Source organism: Lactuca sativa, chromosome 5 (genome assembly GCF_002870075.4).
Source record: "Lactuca sativa cultivar Salinas chromosome 5, Lsat_Salinas_v11, whole genome shotgun sequence".
NCBI classification, from domain to species: domain Eukaryota; kingdom Viridiplantae; phylum Streptophyta; class Magnoliopsida; order Asterales; family Asteraceae; genus Lactuca; species Lactuca sativa.
In genome coordinates, this window is record NC_056627.2 from 237,818,225 (window position 1) to 237,843,818 (window position 25,594).

The window sequence follows — 25,594 nt, forward strand, 5'->3', positions numbered from 1 at the left end:
GAGGAAAATATGGCTCTAGCTATTGGGTTAGTGAACTGCTACAATGCCTTTGTTGCTGGAGACCTCTCTCCACAACTCTCATTCACTGATCTTGATCAAATCCATCCTGAAGATGTGGAAGAGATGGATATTACTTGGCAAATGGCAATGGCAGTATTTAGGGCTAAACAATTCTCAAAAAAGACTAGAAAGAACAAATGGGGTGTAAATTCAGATAAAAAGATGGGTTTTAGCAAAGGAAAGTTACGTTGTTATAATTGTCACAAACCAGGACACTTTGCAAGGGAATGTCCAAAACCCAATCAGCGAAAAAACTCCGAAAGAACCATGGTGCCAGTAACTTACGATCACAGCAACAACAGAGGATCATCTTCAAACAATCAGTCTGTAAACATGGCAATGGTAGCTCAATCGTTCAACTGGGAAGATCAAGTTCAGGCCCTAAACATTTCGGGACCTGAAAAGGCAAATCTTGCTCAAGTCAAGGATGCAAGTGAAGAAATGAAAGCAGATCCAGAGGAAGAGATGATGAATTTGCAATTTGCATTCATGGTTCAGACCACTCTTAAACCAGTCAAATCTGAGGTTAGTGAATTCGGTTGTTCTCATTCTTGTATTAAAACTGTTAAGTTTTTGAGAGATCAAATTGAGATAACTAAAAGAGAGAACGAGGACTTGAAATATGAGGGATATACTCTTAGAAAAAATCAAAAGCCCTTAAAAACTCAATTAGAAAATAAAACAAAAGACTTTAAAAAATTGCAAGAGGATTACAGCAACAAATGCGAGAACTATGATCATCTCAAAAGAAAACTTGCTATTGTAACCATGGAACTTGACACATTGAAAAATTGTTTTGAAAAAGCTGAATTTAATTTCAAAAAATACGATGGGTCAAGTGAAAAGATTGCAAAATTAATCCAAGGTCAATCGCACTGGAGAGATATCACTCATGGTAATCAAATAAAAGTCGGATTAGGTTTTGAGAGTGTCCCTCCTCCTTTCAATCACAATTATACTGCTATTCCCCTATCTCAAGAAGAAATTGACAGAGAACCTTGCATGGTGTATGGAAAGTCAGCTTCTGAGCAGGAAATAAAATCTAGTTATGAGACTTTGCATACTAACGTTTTTACTTCAAGTGTAGATATATCAATAGTTCAGGGGGAGCATGCAGCTAAAACTTTTGAGTCAAATAATGTTGTGATTGAGTCTGGTGTTAATTACAGTAATGAGTTTGTGTCAAAATCAAACACAAATGTTTTTGTGTCGGGTGGTATTTTATTTTAGTCTGACAATGTTGTTTCTAATAGTGTTGTTTCTGATCAAACTGCTAAACCTGATTTACATGTCTCTGCATCTAACACATCTGTTATTAAATTCTATGATGGATCTTGCAAGTGTAAAAGTGTTAGAAATGGAAAAGCAAAGAATAAAACTATCAACAGCAGTGCCAAAGCTACTGATAACAAACAAATTTGTTTTAACTGTGGCACTGCTGGACACATTGCAAGAAATTGCATGAACCGGATGTTTGTATCTCATACAACAAAAAGAGGGGAGAATGAATTTCGGGGACGATCTTTAACTAGAAAAATTCCCAAAACTCGTTCTAGAAATGGAGATTTGAATACAACATTAAACAAAAAATTCGAAAGATTTCAAAAGAATAAACAGGTTTTTCGTAAAAACAACAGAAGTTTGCCAAAATCAACTCAGGCCAAGCCTAAGTCGAATTTGTCAAAGAGCAGGATAGGATCTTCTAACTTTTCAAGTAGAAAATCCACCGGTTCAAAGCAAACTAACAAATTTTTGAAACCTAAGCTTCAGTGGATTCCAAAATCTTTTTCAGATCAATCTCCATTACTCTCTAATTCAAAAGCAAAGAAAGAATCAAATGAAAAAATTGTAAAAGGAAAGAGTCAACCCAGGATTGTGATGACTTGGGTTCCCAAAACTAAATAATTCCATTCATCGTGCAGGGACAGTTGCGGAGGAATGTCGCCAGACCCTGGTATGTCGACAGCGGCTGCTCCCGGCACATGATTGGAGACATATCCCAATTACACGACATTCAAACTTTTAATGGGGGATATGTTTCTTTTACGGGTGGAGAGGGTGGAAAAATTACTCAAAGAGGAACCGTTTCTAATGGAGTGTTGAATTTTGAGAATGTTAACTTTGCTCCGGAACTGAAGCACAGCTTGCTGAGTGTATCCCAGATATACGACAAGGGCTACTCTACTCATTTCACAGATAAGGAATGTCTGATCTTAAAGCCTGGCATTGTTATCCCTGAAGATTGGATTCTTGTAAGATCTAAGCGGGATGGAAATGCCTACATTATAGACATGAATAGCAATTTCCCTGACGATGTCACTTGTCTCTTCTCCAAAGCTTCTGAACAAAATGCGATGCTGTGGCATCGTCGTCTCGGTCATGCAAATGCAAAGAACTTGAATCGACTTGCGAAGAACGAATTGGTCCGCGGGCTACCTATCAAAGATTTCATTACTTTTGAAAAATGTGTTTCATGCGCTCAAGGAAAACATCATCGAAAACCACACTTTCCAAAGCAGATAAACTCCATAAGTCAAGTGCTCGAGTTATTGCATATGGATTTATTTGGTCTGGTTAATGTATTAAGCCTTAATCGCAACTCTTTCTGCCTTGTTGTGATAGATGATTACTCTCATTTCACTTGGGTTTTCTTTCTGTCTAACAAAGCTGAAATTGCTGACCTTATCAAAAGATTCATTGTGATGATCGAGAATCAGACTAAAAATCGAGTGAAAGCGTTGCGTACTGATAATGGAACAGAGTTCAAGAACGCTGTTCTTGATCATTTTTGCGCTGAGAAAGGGATTGTGCGTCAATTCAGTTCTGTTCGAACACCTCAACAAAATGGGGTTGCCGAACGTCGGAATCGAACTCTAAAAGATGTCGCAAGGACGATGCTCTGTGATTCCAAGCTTCCTGTATTCTTCTGGGCAGAGGTGATTAACACTGCGTGTTATGTTCAAAATCATGTGCTAATCAACAAAGCCAGAATGAAGACACCGCATGAGATTTTATTTGGACACAAGCCATCTGTCAGTCATTTCCGAGTATTTGGCTGCCCTTGCACCCTTCTCCACTTAGAATCCAATCCCAAATTCAATGCCAAAGCCGATGACTATTACTTTGTTGGATATGCTGCTCGAACTGCGTACAGGGTTTACAATAAGAAGACTAAACAGATTGTAGAATCCTTTGATGTTCGTTGGCTTGAGGAAAATGAGACAAATGCAAGAGTGGGTCCTGATTGGTTATTTGACTACACATCTCTTTTCAAATCATTCAATGTGTCTTCAGATAATCAAGAAGGATCTACTTCCAATTCGAAGATTCCTAGTGAAGACAAAGAAGATGAAGTTGTCTATCGACCACCATTGATTTCCTCTGATCCTCCATTGGTACCCTCTGCTGATTTTGAATCTTCTGAGTCTCATCAACAACCTTCTCCTGATGCTATTATTACTCTTTTAACTCCGATGGAAAGAGAGTTCATGAACCACGAGACTTCCGTTGTAACTTCAAATCTGATGGAACTTCTCTTTCCAAAAAGTATTGCAGAAGAGTTTGTAGCAGATTCTTCAAACGAACCTTGTTCATCCTCTACTACTATACCTACACATGTAACAGAATCATTAGAAACATTCACTTCATCCTTTTCTGGCACAACCACAACAGGTTTCCCATATTGGAGATGTGCCTCATTGTCAATTTCTTCCTGTGTCATAGGGATGGATGTGTAGTTATGATTGAAAGGGGGAGGAACACTATCATACCCTAGACCCTTGTTTTGATTATCTTTGAATCTCAATTGATTTTTAATTAAGGAATCGACTGTCTTACTTGACGCAGTATAATTTTTGAAACTAACATCTGTTTTTCCACACTTTATTTTCAAAGCGTCAAGTTCTTCAGTTACAGCAGCAAGTTTGCGTTTAATGTGATCATAATTTTCACACTTGTTGCTGTAATCTTCTTGTAATTTCCTAAAGTCCTTAGTCTTGGCCTCTAATTGTGCTTTTAAAGGTTTCTGACCTTTTTTTAGAGTATAGTCTTCATATTTAAGGTCCTCATTTTCCCTTTTTAGCAAATCAATTTGTTCGCGAAGAAATTTAATCGTAGCTTTACAAGATGGAGTACATGAAACTTCATTTACCGGAATTAATGTGGAACTCATTTTCCTTTGTTTATAATTTTTTTTATATATTTTTATATTTTTAATTGTCCTTTGACTTAAAAACCGAGAAAGTCAACCTTAAAAGTCAAATTTAAAAAGTCAAACTCAAAAGTCAAACCGAAAATCCAAATTTGAAAATTAAAAGTCAAACAAGAAAGTCAAAATTTAAAGTCAAAGGTCAACTTTTAAAAGTCAAAGTTAAAATTTTAACTAAAAAGTTAAAATTTAAAAAATAAAATTTTTGGGTTGAAAATGGAATTTTAAAATAAAAGGAAATGGATTTTTGGGTTAAAAATGTCAATTTTCGAAAATAATAACCGAGAAGGAGTCTTTAAGAATTAAAAACGGGAGTTAAATAACAAGATTCAGGCTAGAAGAGATGGTTAGGCGCTTGGTTGATGCAGCAAGGGACCCGGGTTCGATCCCCTGCAACCCTAATTCCCCTTCCCCCCCCCCCCCCTTTTTTTTTTAAATGCGAAGCTGCTGTGCGAGGTGAGCCAAATGCGAGCCGAACACGCTGTTGATCCGAGAGCGAGGCAGCTGAGCCGAGAATCCGAGGCGAGACCGAGAACCGAAGACCTAGCCGCACACTCCGAGCCGCAATCCGAGACCGCACACCGAGCCGTGTACTCCGAGCTGCACACACCGAGCCACACTCCTTCAACCAGCAGCACACCTTCAACCAGGCCGCACACCTTCAATAGATTCGCGAAAAAAACGACGTTTTTCACCCTTTTTTGCTCCAAAACTTGATCAAAAACTCGTTTTTATGAAAAATGCAAAGAAGTAACCCCCCTTATTTTTGCGAGATATATCCAAAAACGCTGTTCTCTTTTCAAAATCAGATCAACTAAGCTCCAGATCTGACAAAATTGATTGATACAACCAAACTCTGATACCAATTGTTAGTTCCAAAACTGAGGATCCAATTTAGTAATCATTGAACTTAATTGCAATTAGATTGAGATTGAGATGAAGAAGAAGTAGAATCAAGCATGCACACATCTATATTCAGTAAATGTCAAGTACATCTTGAGAAAAGTACAACTACTGCAGAGTTCTGACACCAAGCCAAAAAAAGTACAAACTGACACAACTCAGTTGCTATAAGTAGTACTCCTCTTACTAGCACAAGAGTGGGTAGCCAAACACATGTGTGGCAGCACACATTACATGACAACACACAATCAATGCAAAATGACACTATCATCTATACAAAACGCCTGTAGCACCACTTAGGCATTCTTTACACCAAAAAGTTATGTCTATATGGTATAAGTCTCCATTGATACAAATAAAGATGAAAGGTGTTGCACGACAACAACCATCACCATTGTACAATCTTTTAGAACCTACTATACACAGTCTATATAAAGAATGGGATGCTTCGTTGTTGCTTTCTCACCATTTTTTGACCGGTATTTTGACGATTGAGTTTTGGACGCGCTTATATGCAGATAGTCACACAAGTTGGTTTTGTTGGAAAGTGATGTAATTTACATAATTATGTGCTCGTTACGTACTACACTTCTAATAACAATACTTACTTTAATGTAAATTTTTTGATTGGCAGGACATCATATTGTGGATCTCATATTTGATAGAGTGTAAACGAGATGACGCTCGGTGGACAATTGTGTTGGCAACTTTCAACACCAATACATTTGACTAGAATGACATGGCTAATTGTGATACGATATAATTGTGTTTAGATTACATTACCAAAGTAACCGTAATTTATAATATAATGTTATTTGATGATTAATTAATTCTAAACTTTTGTGTAACTTTACATCCTAATCAATACACCAAATTCTCATTAGTTTTTTGGGTACTTTGGAAGATGATGATTGCTTTATAGATATGCGAGCCCACATCATTAAACTGCTAGTGGGTATCTGTTGGATTAGTGTCTAAGCGCGTAACTATATTAGGTAAGTACTTGACCCGGTTGTGCATGGTCTTTTTGGGTTGCCTTCACCAAAGCAACATGATAGGATGATTTATAAGTAAAGAGGTTATTATGATTTATTCATATATTATATGAATAATATATTAAATAAATCATATAATTTAATTAATATTAGAAAATAATTAATAAAGAATTAATTTTGTGGCTAAAAGATATTAATTAAATAAAGGGGACTGGAACTGTCAATTATGTGATAGTTGGTTATGGGGTTGTGGATCCTTATGGATCATAGGATGGACGAAATTAGGCTGTATGGACTCCTTGAATTCGTCCAAGCCTTATTCTAGAAGGATCCTTGGACTGCTTAAAGCATATGTTATCCAATTAGGGTTTCAAGCTGCAACCCTAGCAGCACAAGTATTTAAAGACCCCATGGGCTACAGAAATTGACTACCAGAAACCCTAAAGAGTTCCTAAAGCCGATTTTGTGCCTACAACCTCTCTCCAAATCATCCTCTTGCTTCTTGGTGTTTGTAAGCCATTAGTGGAGTGACATTTGTGACGCTAAGCTCCAAGGATAACAAGATTCAAGCTTTCAAGAAAAGGTAATCATCTAGATCTATTTTGTTATGTCAATTTCGAATTATTTACTCTAGATCTAGGGTTTGCAAGTCTTGGATGAAAAGCATGTTCATTAGAGAAACCTAGATCCAAGCATTAGGGTTTGCATGTGCACATAGGAATGTTCTTATGGCTAAAACTCATCAGTGGTATCAGAGCCTTGATTGGCTTCTCTTGAATTTGATGCTTTGTGTTTGATTCTTGCTTAAAATTTTGTTTTTTTTGCTCTCTGTCTGATGAACTCGGCGACTCCCATTGTGGACTCGACGAGTAGGATGAACTCGATGAGTCCATGAGGGGACTCGGTGAGTCGGAGTGTCAGACAGAGGGAATTTCGGGATTTCTTGCTGTTTTGCTTAAGGATACTTACCTAAATCGTTTTACTTTAATAAAATCCGAATTTTATTACCTTTTTGTCAATATCCTTAAAAAAGAAAAGATAATTACCAATTATTTAAATTATAAATTCCTTATTTGATTATTTGAATTTATTTGGTGAATTATCTTAATCTTGATTAGGTCAAATTTAGATAATCATAAAATTAATTGTTTAATTTAAAATATTTGCTATTTGATCCTTGTGTTTTGAAAGGTTAAAAACTTTTCCTCAAGTTCTGAAATTTAAATCTGGTGATTAAAATGTTTAATTTGAACTATTTAAATTTCAAACCCTAGAATTTTATAAGTTTAAAATTTAACCTTATACTTTATAATATTATAAGATTAATATATATATATATATATATATATATATATATATATATATATATATATATATATATATATATATGGTTAGGTTATTTTGTAGATGGTATATATTGTGTGGATGTAGGGATTAATTTAGACCACTAGATTAAAAGAATAAAATGGATATGATTTAAGGTGTAGGATATTAAAATAGGGTAGCATGTATAATATAATACACTCAAAATGGTTGTAAGGGTAATTATGTCAATTTGGTTAACAATAAAATAAGGAATGTGAGATATTCTTGCTACTAACCAAACAAATACACCTGCTTTCTATAAAATCATGATTTAAAATTGACTATCAAGATTTTGGAGTTAAAAGTTGATAAAGAACCATACATAACTTTTTTTATAATGCATTCTAACAAGAATGAAGGTATATAACTTAAAAACTGAACATACAATAAAAAAATCCTTATTCTGACATAATGAATATATAATAACATGACTTTACTCATGAATGAACATACAAAACTTTTTTTAATTACGCATTCTTACATGAATGAATATACTTCAACATACAATAAAAAAATACCTATTCTGAAAGAATTAACTTCTTTTATCTAAAATTCAAGTTCATTCTTAAAGAACAAGAATTATAAAATAATAGGTATTCTTAAAGAAGAAAACTAAAGTTTCCTTTATCTTCTGGTTATTTAGGTCTGATCTATTTGCAGGTCTACATGTGACGAACATCACCCTTCCTAATTCTAAAAGAATATTGTCCTTTATCCTTTTGAAAGAATATTTTTCATCCTCTTTCTCAAGTCTTCCTCGTTCTGAAAGAATATTGCTTGACCAAAATTCTAAAAGAATTTACAAGTTTAAAATAACATGTATCAGGTAAATCAAATAAATTACATTACTCTATGTCAAAATAAAAAGTTATAATGTCTGAAACCATTGACTAGACATATGGACTTATGAATCAACATTCTAGTTATGAAATTTAACTCAAAAACCTGCCTTCTCAATTTCTACTATTCAAATCGATGGTCAATTAGATGAATATATTTAACAAGAAACATAAAAAGTTAGGGTTTTGAACTGTAATGGAATAAGACTTCGCCTATATATCATTGGAACTGTTCTGTTCTAGATGTATATTCTTATACCAAAATCCCATATATCAGTCCCTTAAACTAATTGGAAAGGCAACATACCTAGAGAAAATTAAATTTGAAGGAGCAGCATATGTTCAAGGAGTAGCAGATATCGATATGAGGGAAACGGGATTTCAATAATGAATTAGATTGACAATTTAACATCCTCAATTTGTGACTTTGCTTGATTTATTGATGAATTTATGCTTGATTTGAGTAAAAGTATCTTCAAACATAAATGGAAGACGCTCTACCATAAACAAAATCAGAAGGTTCAGGATAATTGAACTGGAATCGGGAAGATGAAGGTTAATCGCAATAGTCGAAGCGATGGAAGCAGTCCCGACTGAGAGTGTCTGATCGCACACATAACAAATGGGTAGAGGGCTCCTTTGACCACCACCATCATCGCCAGTGCAAGGGGTAGCTTTGACCCCCATCTCTTTTTCAATCGCACGAGGCACAAAAAATAAGTCGGTTGAATCTTGATCTTAAACCCTAGTAACATACACACCAGATTCTTCCAAATGAACCTAGTTGGCTTCTTCAACATGACTTTGTGACTGTTTGAATCATATGGGTTTTTGATTTTGTGGGTTATAGGTGAAGATGAAATGTCGCGATCGTGTAGCCGTGAATCGGTAATTGTACGATTGAGTGGTGAGAGGTGGGTTTTAATATGGTAATTTAGAAACTGATTGTTGAAATTTAGATAATAATTAACATATACATGTAATATTACAAATATAACCTTTTTTATTTAATTAATGATTTATTTTTTGCTAAATTTTGATTGGTCCCTACAACCACACAATAGTTACCAATCCACATTTGAACCTAGCTCTCTCTCTCTCTCTCTCTCTCTCTCTATATATATATATATATATATATATATATATATATAAAACTTAAAATGCTAGTCTTACCGTTAGTAGGCCTCATTCACGAAGCCGATCTATAAGGGGGGTATAAGGTTATGGCCTATAAAATGGTCATTTAATGGGTGTCGACTCTCACCCACCGCTTCCTTGATTGGTGGAGGGTTGTTAGCTGAACGGGTAGGATAGAGAAACCATTTCTCATTAATAAGTATAATGAATTATTAAAGTAACTAAACGTTTTTTCAAAATTCCCAATCTTAGTTACTTTAGGCAAAGTGAATTGATGCAATCCCATGAAATTATACTTTGTACCCTTGCTAAGAAGTTAGTGGAGCGGGTGTGGTTAACCGGCACACTAATAGGTTTCTAAGCAAACGTGGCAAAGGGTTACTCACTGTTTGTCATAGTTTGATGGAGCGTGTGTGGTTAACCGGCACATCGAATAGATGACTGTAACAATGAGGGCACCATCTACATTTGCATGGTTATTCACACCCGCTTTGTGATCCTCGACATCCCAATAACAAACTTGAGGGGCATATCGAGATTTAAACATGCCATTGAATGGTTCAATGAATCTCAAAAGAATCTAGGAGTTTTTAATACATTTAAAACTTTATCTTCTTTTCGTTTTTCATGGTGGAGACTTAGTGAATCGTCATTCACTTACCTTCAAATTATTTACTTGTTAGATTATGGCATCCCTCTTCTAATATGTAAATAATGTTGTTGGATCCTAGCCCTAATTTCTCAATTTGGGTGTTTAATTGGGGATTCATTTCTCATCAAACTTTGTTCTTTTCCTTTTTCAGATGTTGAACATGAACAACAATAACGCTTCTGGCTCGAGTTCCTCCGGCTCTTTCTCACTCATAAACTTGTGAGGGAGGGTGATATTCGACAGAAACAATTTTAATGATTAGATCTGTAACATTAGAATGGTCACCCGTTATGAGGATAAAGAGTATGTCCTAGATAAGGAGCTGAAGGAGATCGACATGAACACTGCTACTCCTAAAGAGATCGCTGCCTTTGAGGCCCACGAGTGTGATGCCACGAAAGTCCATTGCATCATGCTGGCGACAATGACTTCCGAACTCCAAAAGTCCTATGAGGACATGTATCCCTATGAGATGCATCAATACTTGTTGGACCGGTACCATCAAAGTGCGAGGCAAGATAGGTATGATATCATCACTTCAATGATCACTACTCGAATGGATAGTGGAGAGTCTCTTACCACTCATTTGCAAAAGATGCAGAGATATGTTGACCGTCTTCTCAAGTTGAATGTTAACTTTGATGAAGAGCTGACGATTGACATTATCCTTCACTCCCTACCTCCCTGCTACAACCAGTTCCGCATGACCTACAATATGAAAACGAAAAGGTCACATTGAGCAAGCTTCAAGGCTTGCTTAGGACTGCTGAGAGCAATCTTAAGGATAAGTCTGTTGCATCAACTTCCGCTTCAACCGCTGCCCCTGTTTTGGCCATTGGGCAAGGGAGGGGTAAGAAGAGGAAGGCTCCCTCAAAGAGCAACCACAAGGGTAAACCCCAAGATGGTACCTCTTCTAGTGGAACCAAAGTTGGTTCTGCTAAACCCAACTCTAACCCAAAGGAGGCAGAGTGCCACCACTGCCACAAAATAGGGCGTTGGAAGACAAGCTGCCCAAAATATCTGCAGACTATCAAGGATGGAAAGATCAAGCCATCTTACGCAGGTATTTACACAATTAAATCTAATGATTTATCACATTCCATTTCTTGGGTACTTGATACAAGATGTGGTTTTCACAATTGTTCTGATTTTATGGGCATAAGAAGAGATAGGGATGTGGAGCATGGGAAGATAAATTTGATCATAGGGAATAGAAGATCGTCTCCTGTAACCAAGATCGAAATTTACTCTTTAATGCTTAATAGTGGATTAGGATTAGATTTAAACAATTGTTGCTATTCGCCAGATATGGAAAGAAACATCATTTCATTTCATGGTTTATATAGACAAGGTTTTAGATATTCATTTGATAATGAAAAGGGTTCTATTAATGCTTATCTTAATGGTGTATTATATTTTGAAGCATTGCCTTGTAATGGAATATATGAAACTGTGATGGTTGTAGATAACTTAGGAAATGATGTGTTGTGTGTTGAATCATCCAATGGTTTGGATAAAGCATGCTTGTGGCATTGTCGTCTTGGACATGTCAACTAGAAACGCATAGCCCAACTCCAAAAGGATGGAGTGTTGGAGTCATTCGACCTTAGGGATGATGACGTGTGCGAGTCTTGTTGTGACATCCCCAAAATCTCGGCCAGAAAAGAACGATTTTTCATTTATGCTTTTAAATAATTTCAGAGTAAATCCTTTTGATTTGAAAGAGTTGCGGAATTTGTTCCCAAAACAAAACATGATAAAATAATATTTATCAAATCATTTCATCAAGAGATGCATTTCATTATATAATCAAAACTCGGGATGTCATGTTCCGATACAGATCATGAAGCATAAACGATAAACATTACAAGTCATTCAACAAATATATACATATACAGACTTGCAAACAAAACAACAAGATGATCCATCCATCTTACGCCCTTGTGCCACTTCCTGTAATGCAAATAAAACTGAGTGGGTCAGGCTTGGGAGCCTGGTGAGCATATAGGGTTTTCAACCCACAATAAATAAGTTATATTAAATTTCACCAACCAATCACTATCCCGATTACCCATTCCCGTTATCCTCACTTTACGTCCCTAAAACAACAACTATCTCAAGGGACCTAATCTAGGATTTTCATCGGGACGGACATCACAGCGAAGGGGTTTCCTCAACAATAGATATCCTAAAGGCAACCATGAGGGGGATAGAGTACACCGGTGAACACATCGTTCACAACACCTACAGGTTATGAACCTGCTAGCGTTCCACTGGACTGTCTAGAAAGAGTCCGTGGTCGTTATCCATACTCCGCTGAATAACTAGATCAACAACAACAACAACATCGAGGTCTCTCATCTGTTTATTACACACCAACTATCTACCCATGTCCTACCTAACATATTAGTAGATAAGAATATATTTTCATACATAGTTTAAAACCTGTATATCATTTTCATTCAATATATATTCCATATAACAGATGAGGCATACCACATAACACGTATTTCATAGAAAGCAATTCAGATCTATGAGATGGAATAAAGTGAATATCCATTCACGCATACAATCACAAAATATACACATAGCAAGTATATCTCATAAAATACTTCATAGTTACTTGTTAGAAGAAAGTAACTGCACCCACACACATATAAACCACAATTTACTTAATACACTCAAACCGCACTTGTATTATTATCGTGTTTATGAAAGGTAGTATACACTCACTTGATCAGAAGATGATCGGACAGCACTACGACTTGCAGAAGTAGTAATCTACAGCAGATCTGGAAGATCTCCACAAAAATCGAACTTCTCGTGGGCAGAGCTTCGGCTCGGGAACCGCACTTCTCTGGATCTTCGGGATCTCGGGACTTGCCTCGGGGCTAGAGAATAATATCGGGGCTTCGGGGTATTTCTGGCACGCAAAACGATGCAAAACGGGAGAGAGAAGAGAAGAAATTGGCAAAAGACTCGGCTGCCTTCGCATCCTATTTATAGGAGGCTGGAGCCTCGGAGTACGCGGGGCGTACTGCAGTACGCAGCGCGTACTGCTTCCGAAATCGTCACTGCATGCGTCACCCGAAGTGTCGACACTCTTCGGGGTACGCGGGGCGTACCTCGGATCAGATCGATGACTCGCCTTCGGATAATGCTTCCGAATTAATGATTTAATTTAAATACAAAATGATTAATAAACTTCGAAAATTCATATCTTCTTCATACGAACTCCGTTTTCGACGTTCTTTATATCCACGGAAAGGTGAGACTACGCTCTACGACTTTCGTTTAGACTCCGTCGGCTAATTTTGACTTTATTTTTATTATTTATTTTTAATAGGCCGCGACAGAAAAACTTCGTTATAAATTCATAACTTCTTCGTTTGACGTCCGTTCTCGCCTAACTTTTTATCGCTTCGATACCAACAATGAGATCTTCGATTCTCATTTAGATTGCTTCGGCTAAAAACCGCTCGATCTCAAATCGAGTATTTCAGGCTGCACATCGCTAAGTCGAAACTTCGATAAATCATAACTTCCTCATACGAAGTCAGATTTGGGCGTTCTATATATATTCGGAAACCTCGTTTCAACTACTACAACATTAACCAAAGATTTTAAGTTCATTTTACACTTAAATTTTGACGCTTATTTTTACATTCTTAATTAATCAGGCCACATAATTAAGCAAGTAAGCACAAAACACATAATACTCAAATAATGCATTCTTATTATTTCAAAACGGGTTACAAAGGTTAACCTAGACTATTACATTGCTAATAATGGAAAGCCCGGAAACACAGGCGTTACAATTTCCAAAGTGGGTTAGATCTGATCCCACATCGGCTTGGAAGGAGAACTAAACACTCCTTATAAGGGGTGTGGATACCTTCTTTGTCACATCGGCTTGGAAGGAGAACTATACACTTCTTATATGATTTCAAATTGTCTTGAAATGTCGAAAATCAAAAGATATTATACACATGATACATTTATGATATTATTTAGAAGTAAATCCGTTTTTTTTTCATTATTTCTGATTCATATTTTCTTGAATTTAGAAGTGTTGGAAGCAAAATTCTATTGACTTTTCATCCAACTTTAAGGTGTAAGGTTTAGAAGTTTCTGACATTTAGATTTTTTTGAAGTGTCGAAAATTATAGGTAACTTTTTGCTTTCTGATTTTTTATTAGAAGCAAATTGGAGTTTTTACATCTATTACATGTATAGTAATGTTGATTATTCCTATTATTTTTGTATTTGAGGACAGAAAGTGAAAAGTGTTATATGTATTTATTGTTTTTACATCTAATACATATAGAGTAATTTTGATTATTACTATTATTTTTGTATTTGTAGAAAATGATGTTTTCCGATTTGAAGATATTGAAGTCTATTTACAATCTATAGTGATTCAAAAACGATTTAATGGATTGGTTTTGATGACGAAACTTAATGGTTGAATAACAATTGAAAACAACCTTTTGGATAAAGTTATTTATGAATGTATTATTAAAAAGTTTATTTCAATTAATATTAGAAGAATGATTGTTTTCAAATAGAATCAATTTTTTTTTTTGGGAAAGAGCCACAACTCAGCAAACACAAATTTCTTTTTTGTGTATTAATTTGAATGAAATTTTAATTTATGTATTTTGTAATAGAATATAAAAGTTATTAAGTTAGATTGTTTAGATTTTTCAAGTTTTAGGGCTTAATTTTTATTAATTGCATATGGTCTTCGAAATCTTGTGGCCGATCCTATTTAAGAATGATGTGGTTTTTGGTAACACGTTTTGACGTAAGGAGTAACTCGTTTCTTTGGTTTTCTAGCACACATCGAAAATCTCATATTTTTTAGACAAGATGGTTACAAAACTCTTTACTTTTAATGTATTTTTCCCTTCTGGTTTGTAATAAAATTCAATTGTTCAATAAAAAAAAAAAACTAATTGTATTTGTATGTTTCCAATACTCTTCTACTAACTATTAAACCAAATCTAAACGATATAGTTTAATAACAAAAGTTTTGTTTACTTAAAAATTTGAATGCAACAGAATTTTTATTTTTAAAGAATTACAATTAAACTATATTGATATAGAAATGTGGGTCGGTTTTCGATTTTTTTTTTCAAACCCTTTTTTAAGCAATTTGTCTAAAACAAGTTTTTTTTTTTTTTTTTTTGGTTTGTACAGCAAGGAGATTTCAACAAATAAATAAGAAGGCGGCTACTAAGAAACTAGCATAGATTACAAAAAGACAAGCCGTAAAAAGCGAGGTTCCCCAATTACTCCAATCTATGCTATAAAAACTTTCCTTTATGTTTTAAAGAAAGTAAACAAAATTTGATGTCATGTTTTGGTTGCAAGAGACTCGTCATCGCCTTTTTAAAAATTGTGCCATTATGAGCAATGAACAAAGTGATGTCAGTAAAAAGCTCGCTGAAACGGGGAATAAATGAGACCCTAATTCCCGTTTAAAGATTTTATAAAATATAAAACTATCTATGGATCACGTAAAAATATATAAACAAATTTTCTATAAAATTTAAATAAAAACATGAAAAATCTAGTAGAAAAGTTATGAGAATGATATTTGAGGTATAAATAAACCAAATAGGAAAAAAAAAAATCCACGAGATATACAAAAAAAAGAACAAACATAATTTCATTAAAACAATTACTAATGAGTTAGGTTACTTTGATTAAATTTTATGTATTGTAAATTATACTATAAATATATGTTTTATATTATTTTTATATATTAATATATATTGGGGGCGAGTCCAGTGTCAGAGATTAGTGTTATCCCATCCTCATTTTTTTATTCGGGGATTCCGTGTCCCCGTTTTAATCCACACTGACGTAAACAACTGGAAAGCCCTGAAATTATCCCAATAAAGGTCTTCTTGGCCCTGAAATTCAATCCAAACCACTGGAAGGCCCACATCCACACTGACATAAACAAGGAGACAATTTGGAAAAATATGTTCAGCTGTTTCATCCTAATCTGCAGAATGGGCAGGAAATATCAGTGAGCAGAATTCCACCATTAATCAAATTTGTTGCTAAAGGGTTAAAGGAATACCGTTTTGAACTAAGCCAAACAAAAAAAAAAAAGCTAATTTTATTAGGCTTGTTTTGTGGGTCTTTTGTTGTGACCAAAAGTCCAAAAGTATATTAATAGTTTAATTATATAAAGGTTGGGCCTCATGAAAACATATTTGTTACTAAGTAGGCTTGTTTCGTGGGTCTTTTGCGTGTTAGACCAAAAGTCCAAAAGTATTAGAAGTCTATAATTAGTTTGTATCTACGCTAGAGCTTTTGAACATTGAAATGTGGTGTGAAGTGTGAGCTGAATAGTATTATACTAGTCCAACCAATTCCAAAATACAATAAAATCCGTTGCAGTTGTAAAACTTGGATAAGTTTGTCAATATTATTTGCTAACTTATATAATCCATACAGGTCATGTCCAACCGTTCATAACCGTATTTCACAATTTGTTTCAAATTAACCATCGTCTTGATCTTAAAAGAATCGTATGTGAAAATTGTAATTCTTCATATCTACTTTTGCCAAAGCTTCTAGATTTATGTGCAGTTTGTTCTTTTTAAAAAGAGGTATGAATGACCTCTTAGCTATGTAGGCCGAGAGTTATTAAGCAAAAAACTATTTGTTATCATCGACATTAAAAAGATTCGAATGTTTGATTCTTGAACAAAAAACCATGTTGTTCCTTATATAAATGAAACAGAGAAAAAAAAAAGCTATTGGTGACGAGTTGGATCATGTCTTAAAATATTTAAACATCACTTCAATAGTTATAATAACTCTTACAATTGGACCCTAGGATATCTTATATCATGAAAAATATTCATACTGGTGAGGGCTTGACGTCGGCGATGTTGAATCGTTGAATTACAATTCACATTTCTAATTTATTTTTATTTAAAATATTGAGTTATTCTAAATGATTATCGAATATAAAATATATGAAGTATCTTTTTATCTCAAAGATTTGTATATAGTTTCTTTAAAAATAATAAGGTAGTTAATTTTTTTTTTCATATATACCTTGTATTATATTATTTTTTTAAAAAAGTAGAACCTTCACTTAAAGTAGCTACGCCCTTGTTTGCAAGATCATTTTAAAAAAAAAATAAAGACAAATAAAAAAGTTTTAATTTTAGAAGACATTTTCTAAGTTCTAAGTTCTAACCAAATTATGATGCTTTTCTCCACCACTATTGCCACCAGGGGCGGAACACGATCAATAAGATTAGGGGGCCGAAATAAAAAGTATATAAACTAGCTTAATTGGTTCAAAATCATAAAATTGTAACATCCAGTTTCCCAGGTATATTAATTTATGATTCTACTTCTTTAATTATGTAAGGTGACTCGACGAGTTGGTGCTTAGACTCGTCAAGTCTAGTCGCGACTGGATGACGTGATTAATGAGGGGACTCGACGAGTCAGGGGAGTGACTCGCCGAGTCAGAGCTGACGAAAGAAACCCTAATTTCTCGGGTTTGAGACCTATTTAAAGACCCTTATGGCCTTCAACTGCGGCTACCTGTCCATAGAGAGAAACCCTAGAGTGCTTGAGCGTTTTGAGAGAGAAAGGAAGTCATTCTTGACCTTTGTGGTATTGTTTAGCAAGAAGAAGGAGGTTCTAGTCAAGAGGAAGCAAAGGAGGTTGCTATTATGTGGATTTGAAGCTAAGATTATCGCATTTGAGGTAGTAATTCGGCTCTTCTTCTGTTTTTATGATGAATATATGGATTTAGGGTTTCTTGGGCCCTTTGTTAGGTTGATTTGATGTCCAAATAGTCCCTTTTTGGTGATGAGGCTCTGGATCTGGCTCCATAGAGGTCCAGAGAGCCTTATTCATCAAGCTTTATGAATAGCAATGGAGGTTATGACCTTGGGTTGTGGTATTTGGGGCTAAATCATCATATATGGTCATATAGATGTTGCATGTGCATCAAGATAGAGACTTTACGTGATTATTGAGCTTGGGAAGGTTAGATCTAAGGATTAGAGGAATAGATTTGACCTCAGAAGGTTGTTTGAGTTTGTGCATGAAATGAACTCGCCGAGTCCATGAGCAGACTCGACGAGTTGGAGCGGGTTGTCCCGTGACTCAGATCAGTGGATGACTCGCCGAGTTGGGTGAGTGACTCGGTGAGTCAGAAAGGATTCAAAGGACTCGAGTTCACGTATGGACTCGACGAGTCTATGCAAGACTCAACGAGTCGGGTCAAAGGTTGACCGTTGACCAGCGTTGACCAGGGTTGACTAGTGTTGACTTAATAGTGTTAGTCAAACTAAGTCAGGAAAGTATTAATTAGGGATGTACTTATGATATAGGAGGACGATAGGTCAGGAAATTGAGCACGAGTGATTATCCGACATCAGCAAGGTGAGTCTTCTCACTATGTCATAATCGATGGGGTAATTATGTGTGAGCTGAAGGTCTTATGTGTATGATGTTTATGTGATGCTTGTTATATATGTGATCTGTTATGATATGAGTATGATGATATGGGCCGGAAGGTCAACAGAGTATGGGCCGGAAGGTCAACAGAGTTATGGGATGGAAATCCCCTGAGACACTTAGATCGGAAGATCCTAAGGAGTTATGGCCTGGAAAGGCGTATGTGTTGTAAGTGGTATTTTGGGGAACTCAGGGGTCGTTTGATAGTTGCTGACTGGGTTAAAGCTGACTGGGTTAGAAGCTGACTGGGTTAGAAATGCTGACTGAGTCCATATCTGACTGAGTTTATGTTGTTTGATTATTTATCTGAATGGTTGTGCTGAATGAAAAAATGACCATATTACCCTTATGTTGTCTCTTGTGCTGGATAAAAAAATTATAAAACCACAAATTATCATATAAAATCCAAATTAAACATACATCAATTAAAATCCAAATACAAAGTGTAATACAAAATCCAAATACAAATTGTCATAAATAATAAAAAAAGTACACCATTTAGCGTGAACCATTTGAAAATAACTGATTAGCAATCTGGTCACGCAAATTAGTCATATAGTTAACGGCTTCTGAACCCCATTCTATGCCTTCTATGTTTTGACCCTCATTTCCTCCACCACCCACATTATGACTAACCATAGTGTTTTGTTCAAAGTTCGTAAATAATTCATCTTCAATATCGTATTTCCTTATAAAATTATGGACCGCAACACAAGAAATGACTATGTCTCTTTGCACTGGAAAAGGATAAGGAGCCATTTGTTTTAAAATTGGAAATCTCGCCTTCAATACACCATAAGCACGTTCAATGTAATTTCTAAGTTGTGCATGAGCATGATTGAACATTTCTTCCTTAGTCAAAGCTCTGTTTCTTCGAAAATCAGCTAACCAATACCTAGTATTGCGGTAGGGAGCCATAAATCCACGGGTGTTGGTGTATGCGGCATCACAAAGGTAATATTTATCTGTAGATGCATGACAAATTTATCATATAAATAATATAGATAATAAAACGTATAGTAAAGTTACAAACCTGGTGGAGGGAATGGAAATCCGGAAGTTGGGTTAAATGCAACTTCTTTCAAAACTTTAGAATCATGTGCTATGCCCTCCCATCCAGCCCATACAAAGGTGAATATCATATCAAAATTACAAATTCCAATTACATTTTGATAACATTCACCTTTTCCTCTTCCCCTATAACGAGTTTGTTGATCAACAGGCACAACTGCATGTACAAGTGTTCCATCTAGTGCACCTATTGCTCCGGGAAATATTTGCATTAGCCGTCTATGTCGTTCTGAGGTATTTGTTGTTGAATTAGACGAGGTTGGTACTATAATTTCTCGTGCAAAACACATCATTGCACGTAAGACCTCATGAAAACATTGATGAATCGTTTGTGTGGAGTGATGAAATCTTTCTTTAACGGCTCGAAAACGTTCATTGTGTCCTATAACATGTAAAAACATAGCCATCTTCTCTTCAACGCTTATCGTCCTACTAGATTGCAACCAATTTCTTTGTGTAAAGTGATTGCATAATAGTACAAATGCATCTTGTGAAAGACGTATCATATCGTAACATTGTATAGGACATCCGTGTATCAAATCTTGCGTATACACATATCCCTTTGCTACCTGTTCGCTAGCTCTTATTCTTTTAATTATTCTTTGCCTTTGTCGGACCAACATCAACCAATACCACGAGAATATAAGAAAATATAAAAAGTCACCTTCTTTATCCATGTGTCCTGTTAGATGTCAAATACAAATTACATTTTAATCAATAACATAACAATCAATAACATAACAATCCATAACATAACAATCAATAACATAACAATCAATAACATAACAATCCATAACATAACAATCAATAACATAACAATCCATAACATAACAAATCGTAACATGTAAATACGAAAAACATAACATTCCATAACATATAAATTCATATAACATAACCGCACCTAAGAAAAACAATCCATAACATAACTAAACCATAGAATACTAATGTCTAACAATGAACCATAACATACTAAAGTCAAACATAACATGTAAATACTAAAGTCAACCAACTAATCCAAACTTTTTTCCTGCATTTGTTACCCACGACTCACAAGTTGACAAGTTAAGACGCAACCAAATTTTCCTATTACCAGCACTTTCAGCAAATAACATAAGAGCAGTGGTGTATTTCGGATCATATTCTCCCCACTCCAAGCTTGTCAACTTCGCCATACAAGCATCCATCTCCTTGTCAAGATTATTTGCTTCGGTGAATGCTTGTGCAGCCTTGATAATCTCTTTTCCAACTTCTTTCAACTCATCATCAAGTGTGGTTTCTTTAGGACCATTTCGTTTGCCCCCCTTGTTTTTTGTCAGCCCAGATGATTCCTCACTAGTAGGTTGAGGTACTGTTGAGCTTGGGGTATCTGCATGAGGTGCTGGCTCATCCATCTCTGTATCCTCAAAATCATGTGTACTGAAGGTTTCATTGGGATGAGGTAATGTCGAAGATGGCCCCCAACTGTGAACACCGGTCGAGGTCGCCCCATCAAATAGTTGGGTACAAAGTTCAGGGCAAGGGAGGGGTGCATTTCTCAGCTTATCTACGTACTTGTTCAACTGTTTAACAAATTTAATAAATATTATTAAAGTAGTAAAAAAATAATATACTTTAAAAAATATGTATATATGTACCTTCGCTTCCGCTTCCCATTCTTCATTAGTCATGTTAAAAGAATTCGTAACGGGATTATAAATATTTCCTGTTTTGTTTTTAAGTTTTAACCACACTGCATATTTTGCTTTTAAATAGTCATATCGATTTTTCATTTGTTTTTTGTCGACAATAAAATTATGATCTGTTTTCAATTTCTCCGCGACCACAGCCCATGAGCTTGCTTTTAGTCCGCTACCCTCCCGGCCATTTCTTGTTAATTCTTGTATACATGCTTCTAAAAAAGTTTTGTCCACCAATTCCGACTTCCAACTAACCCTAATTCTTTTGTCTGCCATATCTATTGTAAAAAGAAAAAAAAAATCTAATCATCCACATAACACACATTTACAAACACTATTTGCTTGATGTCAATAAGATAAAATATATATTTTTTTTGTTTAACCTAAAGTTAATACAACTTGAAGACAATACTTGGGAGATATCATATACACAGTACATAACTTGAAGACAATATCTCATATATCAGTTTGGTAATACACATACACCTATGTAACAAATTCTAATCATTCTCTTGAGCATTTTGATCTTACACACATATGCACATAAACATATCATATACACACACAGTAAACAATTCATTCGATTTAACAACTATATAAGGGGCCGTGATTTCACACATTAGTTCATACAAATTTCATACACAAGCAATTTGACAGCAAACACTAATTTGACAGCAAACACTAATTTGACAGCAAACATTGGTAATACAATTTGACAGCAAACACTAATTTGACAGCAAACACTAATTTGATAAAATCAGATTTCATATAGATAAAATCAGATTTCATAAACAATTTGACAGCAAACACTAATTTGACAGCAAACATTGGTAATACAATTTGACAGCAAACACTAATTTGACAGCAAACACTAATTTGACAGCAAACACTAATTTGATAAAATCAGATTTCATATAGATAAAATCAGATTTCATAAACAATTTGACAGCAAACACTAATTTGACAGCAAACATTGGTAATACACATACACCTATGCCAACCCTTTGTTCTAATTGAATCCAAAAATAATGAAAGAAGTAATTTCAAACACTAATTTCAGAATAAAATCATCAATTTGACAGCAACTTTTGTGATTTCAGAAAAAAAAAAAAAAAGGCACGAACTAGCGTACCTACAGTCGATCTCCTCACCGGGGCTGTTACTTCGCCGGAGCTGTTACTTCGCCGGACAGGAGGTTTGCCGGAAGCTGGAGGTAATCGTCGATTTGTCAGCAAACATTGAAGGGGCTTTGTGATTTCAGAAAAAAAAAAGCACGATGGAGCTGTTGCTGCGTACCTACAGTCGATCGTCGACGCAGGAGGTTCGCCGGAAGCCGGAGGGAATCGTCGATGGAGTTGTTGCTGCGTTGCGCTGAATCGATGGAGCTGTTGCTACGTTGCGCTGAATGTTGAAGGAAAAGGAAGAATAGCGGCGATTTGTGTTAGGGCGCAGGAGAAGAAAAATCTGGTCAGCCTCTTTTTTTTTTTGGACCGAGTCAGCTCCTTGGTCATTGATTACTTACCGAGTCAGCCACAATGGAGGCCCATCAAACAGTCTGACTACTGACCGGGTCAGCAGTCAGCTCTGACCAGACTGGGTAAGTGCAAATCAAACGACCCCTCACTAAGCATTTATGCTTACCGTTGGCGTGTTATGTGTTTCAGGTACCAGTGATGATCGCGGGAAGGCGTCGACATGATCAGTACACACTTGCAGATGATGTGTTTTTGAGATCTTGGGATATGGATTATGTATTGTGTTTTTGTGAAAATATTGGATACATGATGTTGGAATGATTTGGAAATAAATGTTTTTATTAAAAATTAAATGAAAAATTGTTTGAAATGTTTCGATGTTACAAAAATACTTTTACATCTTCTGTTAAAGTTGTGCATTTTCATATACGTATCTTTAAGAAACTAATCCATATGGATTGTTTTGTAATATTCTTGTTCAACAGATAACACAGTAAATTACAATTAACATATAATAAAAGAAAATGTTAATAAATAACCACATTTATAAAAAAATTTCATTAAAATACAAGTCATAAAAACAAAATAAGAATAATAACTACTATTTTGAATCAAATCGTCTAATAAAGTAATAATAAATACTTTTATTTTGTTTAGTCATTTGTTACATTTATACTTTTAATTTTTATATTTTATTGTTACTAATAGTTTTCTTTGTATCAGGAGTAATAATAATCAACAAGAACAACAAAAAAAAAATACCATTAAAAAAAATAAAAACTAAAACAACATAAAAAAAATCTTTTTTAGTGAAATTACTGTTTTCTCTTTGCAGCTTTTAGTGAAAGTTTCAGACCTTTCAGGCTTTTGCATTTCAGCCTCTCTTTAGTTTAAGTTTTACCTTTTTTTTTTTTTTTTTTTCAAAATATCATATGTAGGAGATAGTGAGAGAAAGAAGGCTCTCGCTCTCGTCGACTAAGCCGTAAGCTTCCTCTTACTCTCTCTCTCTCTCTCTCTCTCTCTCTCTCTCTCTATATATATATATATATATATATATATATATATATATATATATATATAGAGAGAGAGAGAGAGAGAGAGAGAGAGAGAGAGAGAGAGGAAACTTAGCCGCAGCCGGCAAAGCTCATGGATATCATAGGTAAGCAGAAGACCGACGGGGAGAAGAGGCGTGAGAGCGAAATAGTGTAAAGGCAAGAAATCCGACGACTGTGGAGCCGGGGAGGAGGTGAGCAGTCCACCCGTGGCGTTTTTCTTCCAGGAAGTTTTGTGACTACTTTTCTGGCGGACACATTTTTTAGCGTTTACTTTATTCTCCGAAACTCAAACATTGAGTCGAAAAACTTGTAAATTAAATTAGGCTTTTGGTATTTTTTTTTATAGATTTTAGTTATATAGTTTCCTAGTTTACTTTTTCAAATCGAAGTTGGGTTGTTTTGATTTTATCAACGATTTTCTAGTCTTTTTGTTAATTTTTCAGCAATTTTTTGATTTTTTGTTAATTGATTATTTACTCTATTACTTAATCAGACATATAAACTACATGTATGTAACACACACACATACACACACACACACACACACATATATATATATATATATATATATATATATATATATATATATATATATATATATATATATATATATATATATATATATATATATATATATATATATATACTAGTCGATTACCCGCGCAAAGCAGCGGCATCGAATAGTTTTTTCGGCAATCAAATTCATTCGAAAACATGTCGTTAAAAATAAGAGAATTTATTGGCAAGTATCAATAAACATTAGTTTCAATTCAGCGATTCATTTTCTTTTTGACAAATAATGTTTAATATATTCATCGTTTTTGTGTATGTTGGATAGATGTTTTCATATGTTAGATTCATTGTGTTGAAAATAAATCATTTCTAATTTATTATAACGTATCAGGAACCACTGATGTTTGCTTAAACAGGGGAAGTGCAAAAGCTTGGGACATTGGAAAACACCAAATATAACAATGTTAAATAGGTTCCATGCCCGTAAAATAGTACCAAACTAATTCGAGACATATGCAAATGGAAGGTGTCTTGGATCTTTGAGATGGGACCACACCATATAATCATCATAAACACATGATCCTATGGAAAAAAGTGTAAAAGTAAAAAATGAAGAGAGTTAACAGGATTGCTAATTTTTAGTTTTTCACCATTTTTAACCCACTTCTCACCTACACAATCAAAAATTAATAAAATTATAATACAGTGGTCCAAATACTACAATTATGGAACATATAAAAAAGAAAGAATGACACAAAACTTGGTGAAATGAAAGTATAAGATATTTAGGTCTAACCAAAAATACATAGTTCCACAAATTAGCCATTTCCTTCATTGTTGAAGGCCCATCTAAAGAGAAAGAGAGGAGGATATGAAATCAAGATTTCAAAAATGTAATATATGTTTGAGGGTATGAAATCTAATTTCAAATTTTAAATTCCAATTAGGAATATAATAAGTGTTTGAAGATTTAAAATGCATTTGAATTGCTTATCCAAATTAAAGCGGTGAGGACACATCAACATAAAGATAAGATATATATATATATATATATATATATATATATATATATATATATATATATATATATATATATATATATATATATATATATATATATATATATATATATATATAT

At 34.7% G+C, this 25,594-nt stretch overlaps 2 protein-coding genes and 1 long non-coding RNA gene across 7 annotated transcripts in view; all 3 read right to left on the reverse strand.

Annotated features, from left to right (window-relative positions):
• Positions 1 to 19,164: 19,164 nt before the first annotated feature.
• Positions 19,165 to 20,144, reverse strand: LOC128125964 (uncharacterized). The gene is made up of 2 exons (XM_052763626.1): positions 19,850 to 20,144; positions 19,165 to 19,631 (listed from the first exon to the last, which is right to left on the reverse strand). The coding sequence occupies exons 1-2, from the start codon at positions 20,142 to 20,144 to the stop codon at positions 19,165 to 19,167; spliced, it is 762 nt and encodes a 253-aa protein (XP_052619586.1).
• A 468-nt stretch (positions 20,145 to 20,612) lies between these two features.
• Positions 20,613 to 21,737, reverse strand: LOC122198289 (L10-interacting MYB domain-containing protein-like). Its single transcript, XM_042902769.2, has 2 exons — positions 21,372 to 21,737; positions 20,613 to 21,296 (listed from the first exon to the last, which is right to left on the reverse strand). The coding sequence occupies exons 1-2, from the start codon at positions 21,687 to 21,689 to the stop codon at positions 20,739 to 20,741; spliced, it is 876 nt and encodes a 291-aa protein (XP_042758703.2). The 5' UTR covers positions 21,690 to 21,737; the 3' UTR covers positions 20,613 to 20,738.
• Positions 21,738 to 24,639: 2,902 nt separating this feature from the next.
• LOC122198290 (uncharacterized) overlaps positions 24,640 to 25,594 on the reverse strand; it is a 2,112-nt gene continuing 1,157 nt past the window's right edge. For 2 of the 5 annotated variants that reach the window (XR_008232440.1, XR_008232438.1), the window contains exons 2-3: positions 25,253 to 25,305; positions 24,646 to 25,127 (exon numbers count right to left, since the gene is read on the reverse strand). This is a non-coding gene — a long non-coding RNA (uncharacterized LOC122198290). Of the gene's footprint in view, positions 25,128 to 25,252; positions 25,306 to 25,594 lie in introns of all 5 variants that reach the window. The other 3 variants (XR_008232439.1, XR_006192671.2, XR_006192669.2) reach the window with 3 other exon arrangements.

Bases quoted from the DNA above. Each gene is read 5' to 3' on its own strand.
- LOC128125964 (XM_052763626.1), bottom strand. From the start codon at position 20,144: ATGGCTATGTTTTTACATGTTATAGGACACAATGAACGTTTTCGAGCC. The intron at 19,632-19,849 runs GTGAATGTTATC...ATGCATCTACAG, and splicing joins TTATAGGGGAAGAGGAAAAG to ATAAATATTACCTTTGTGAT.
- LOC122198289 (XM_042902769.2), bottom strand. From the start codon at position 21,689: ATGGCAGACAAAAGAATTAGGGTTAGTTGGAAGTCGGAATTGGTGGAC. The intron at 21,297-21,371 runs GTACATATATAC...TTTGTTAAACAG, and splicing joins AATGGGAAGCGGAAGCGAAG to TTGAACAAGTACGTAGATAA.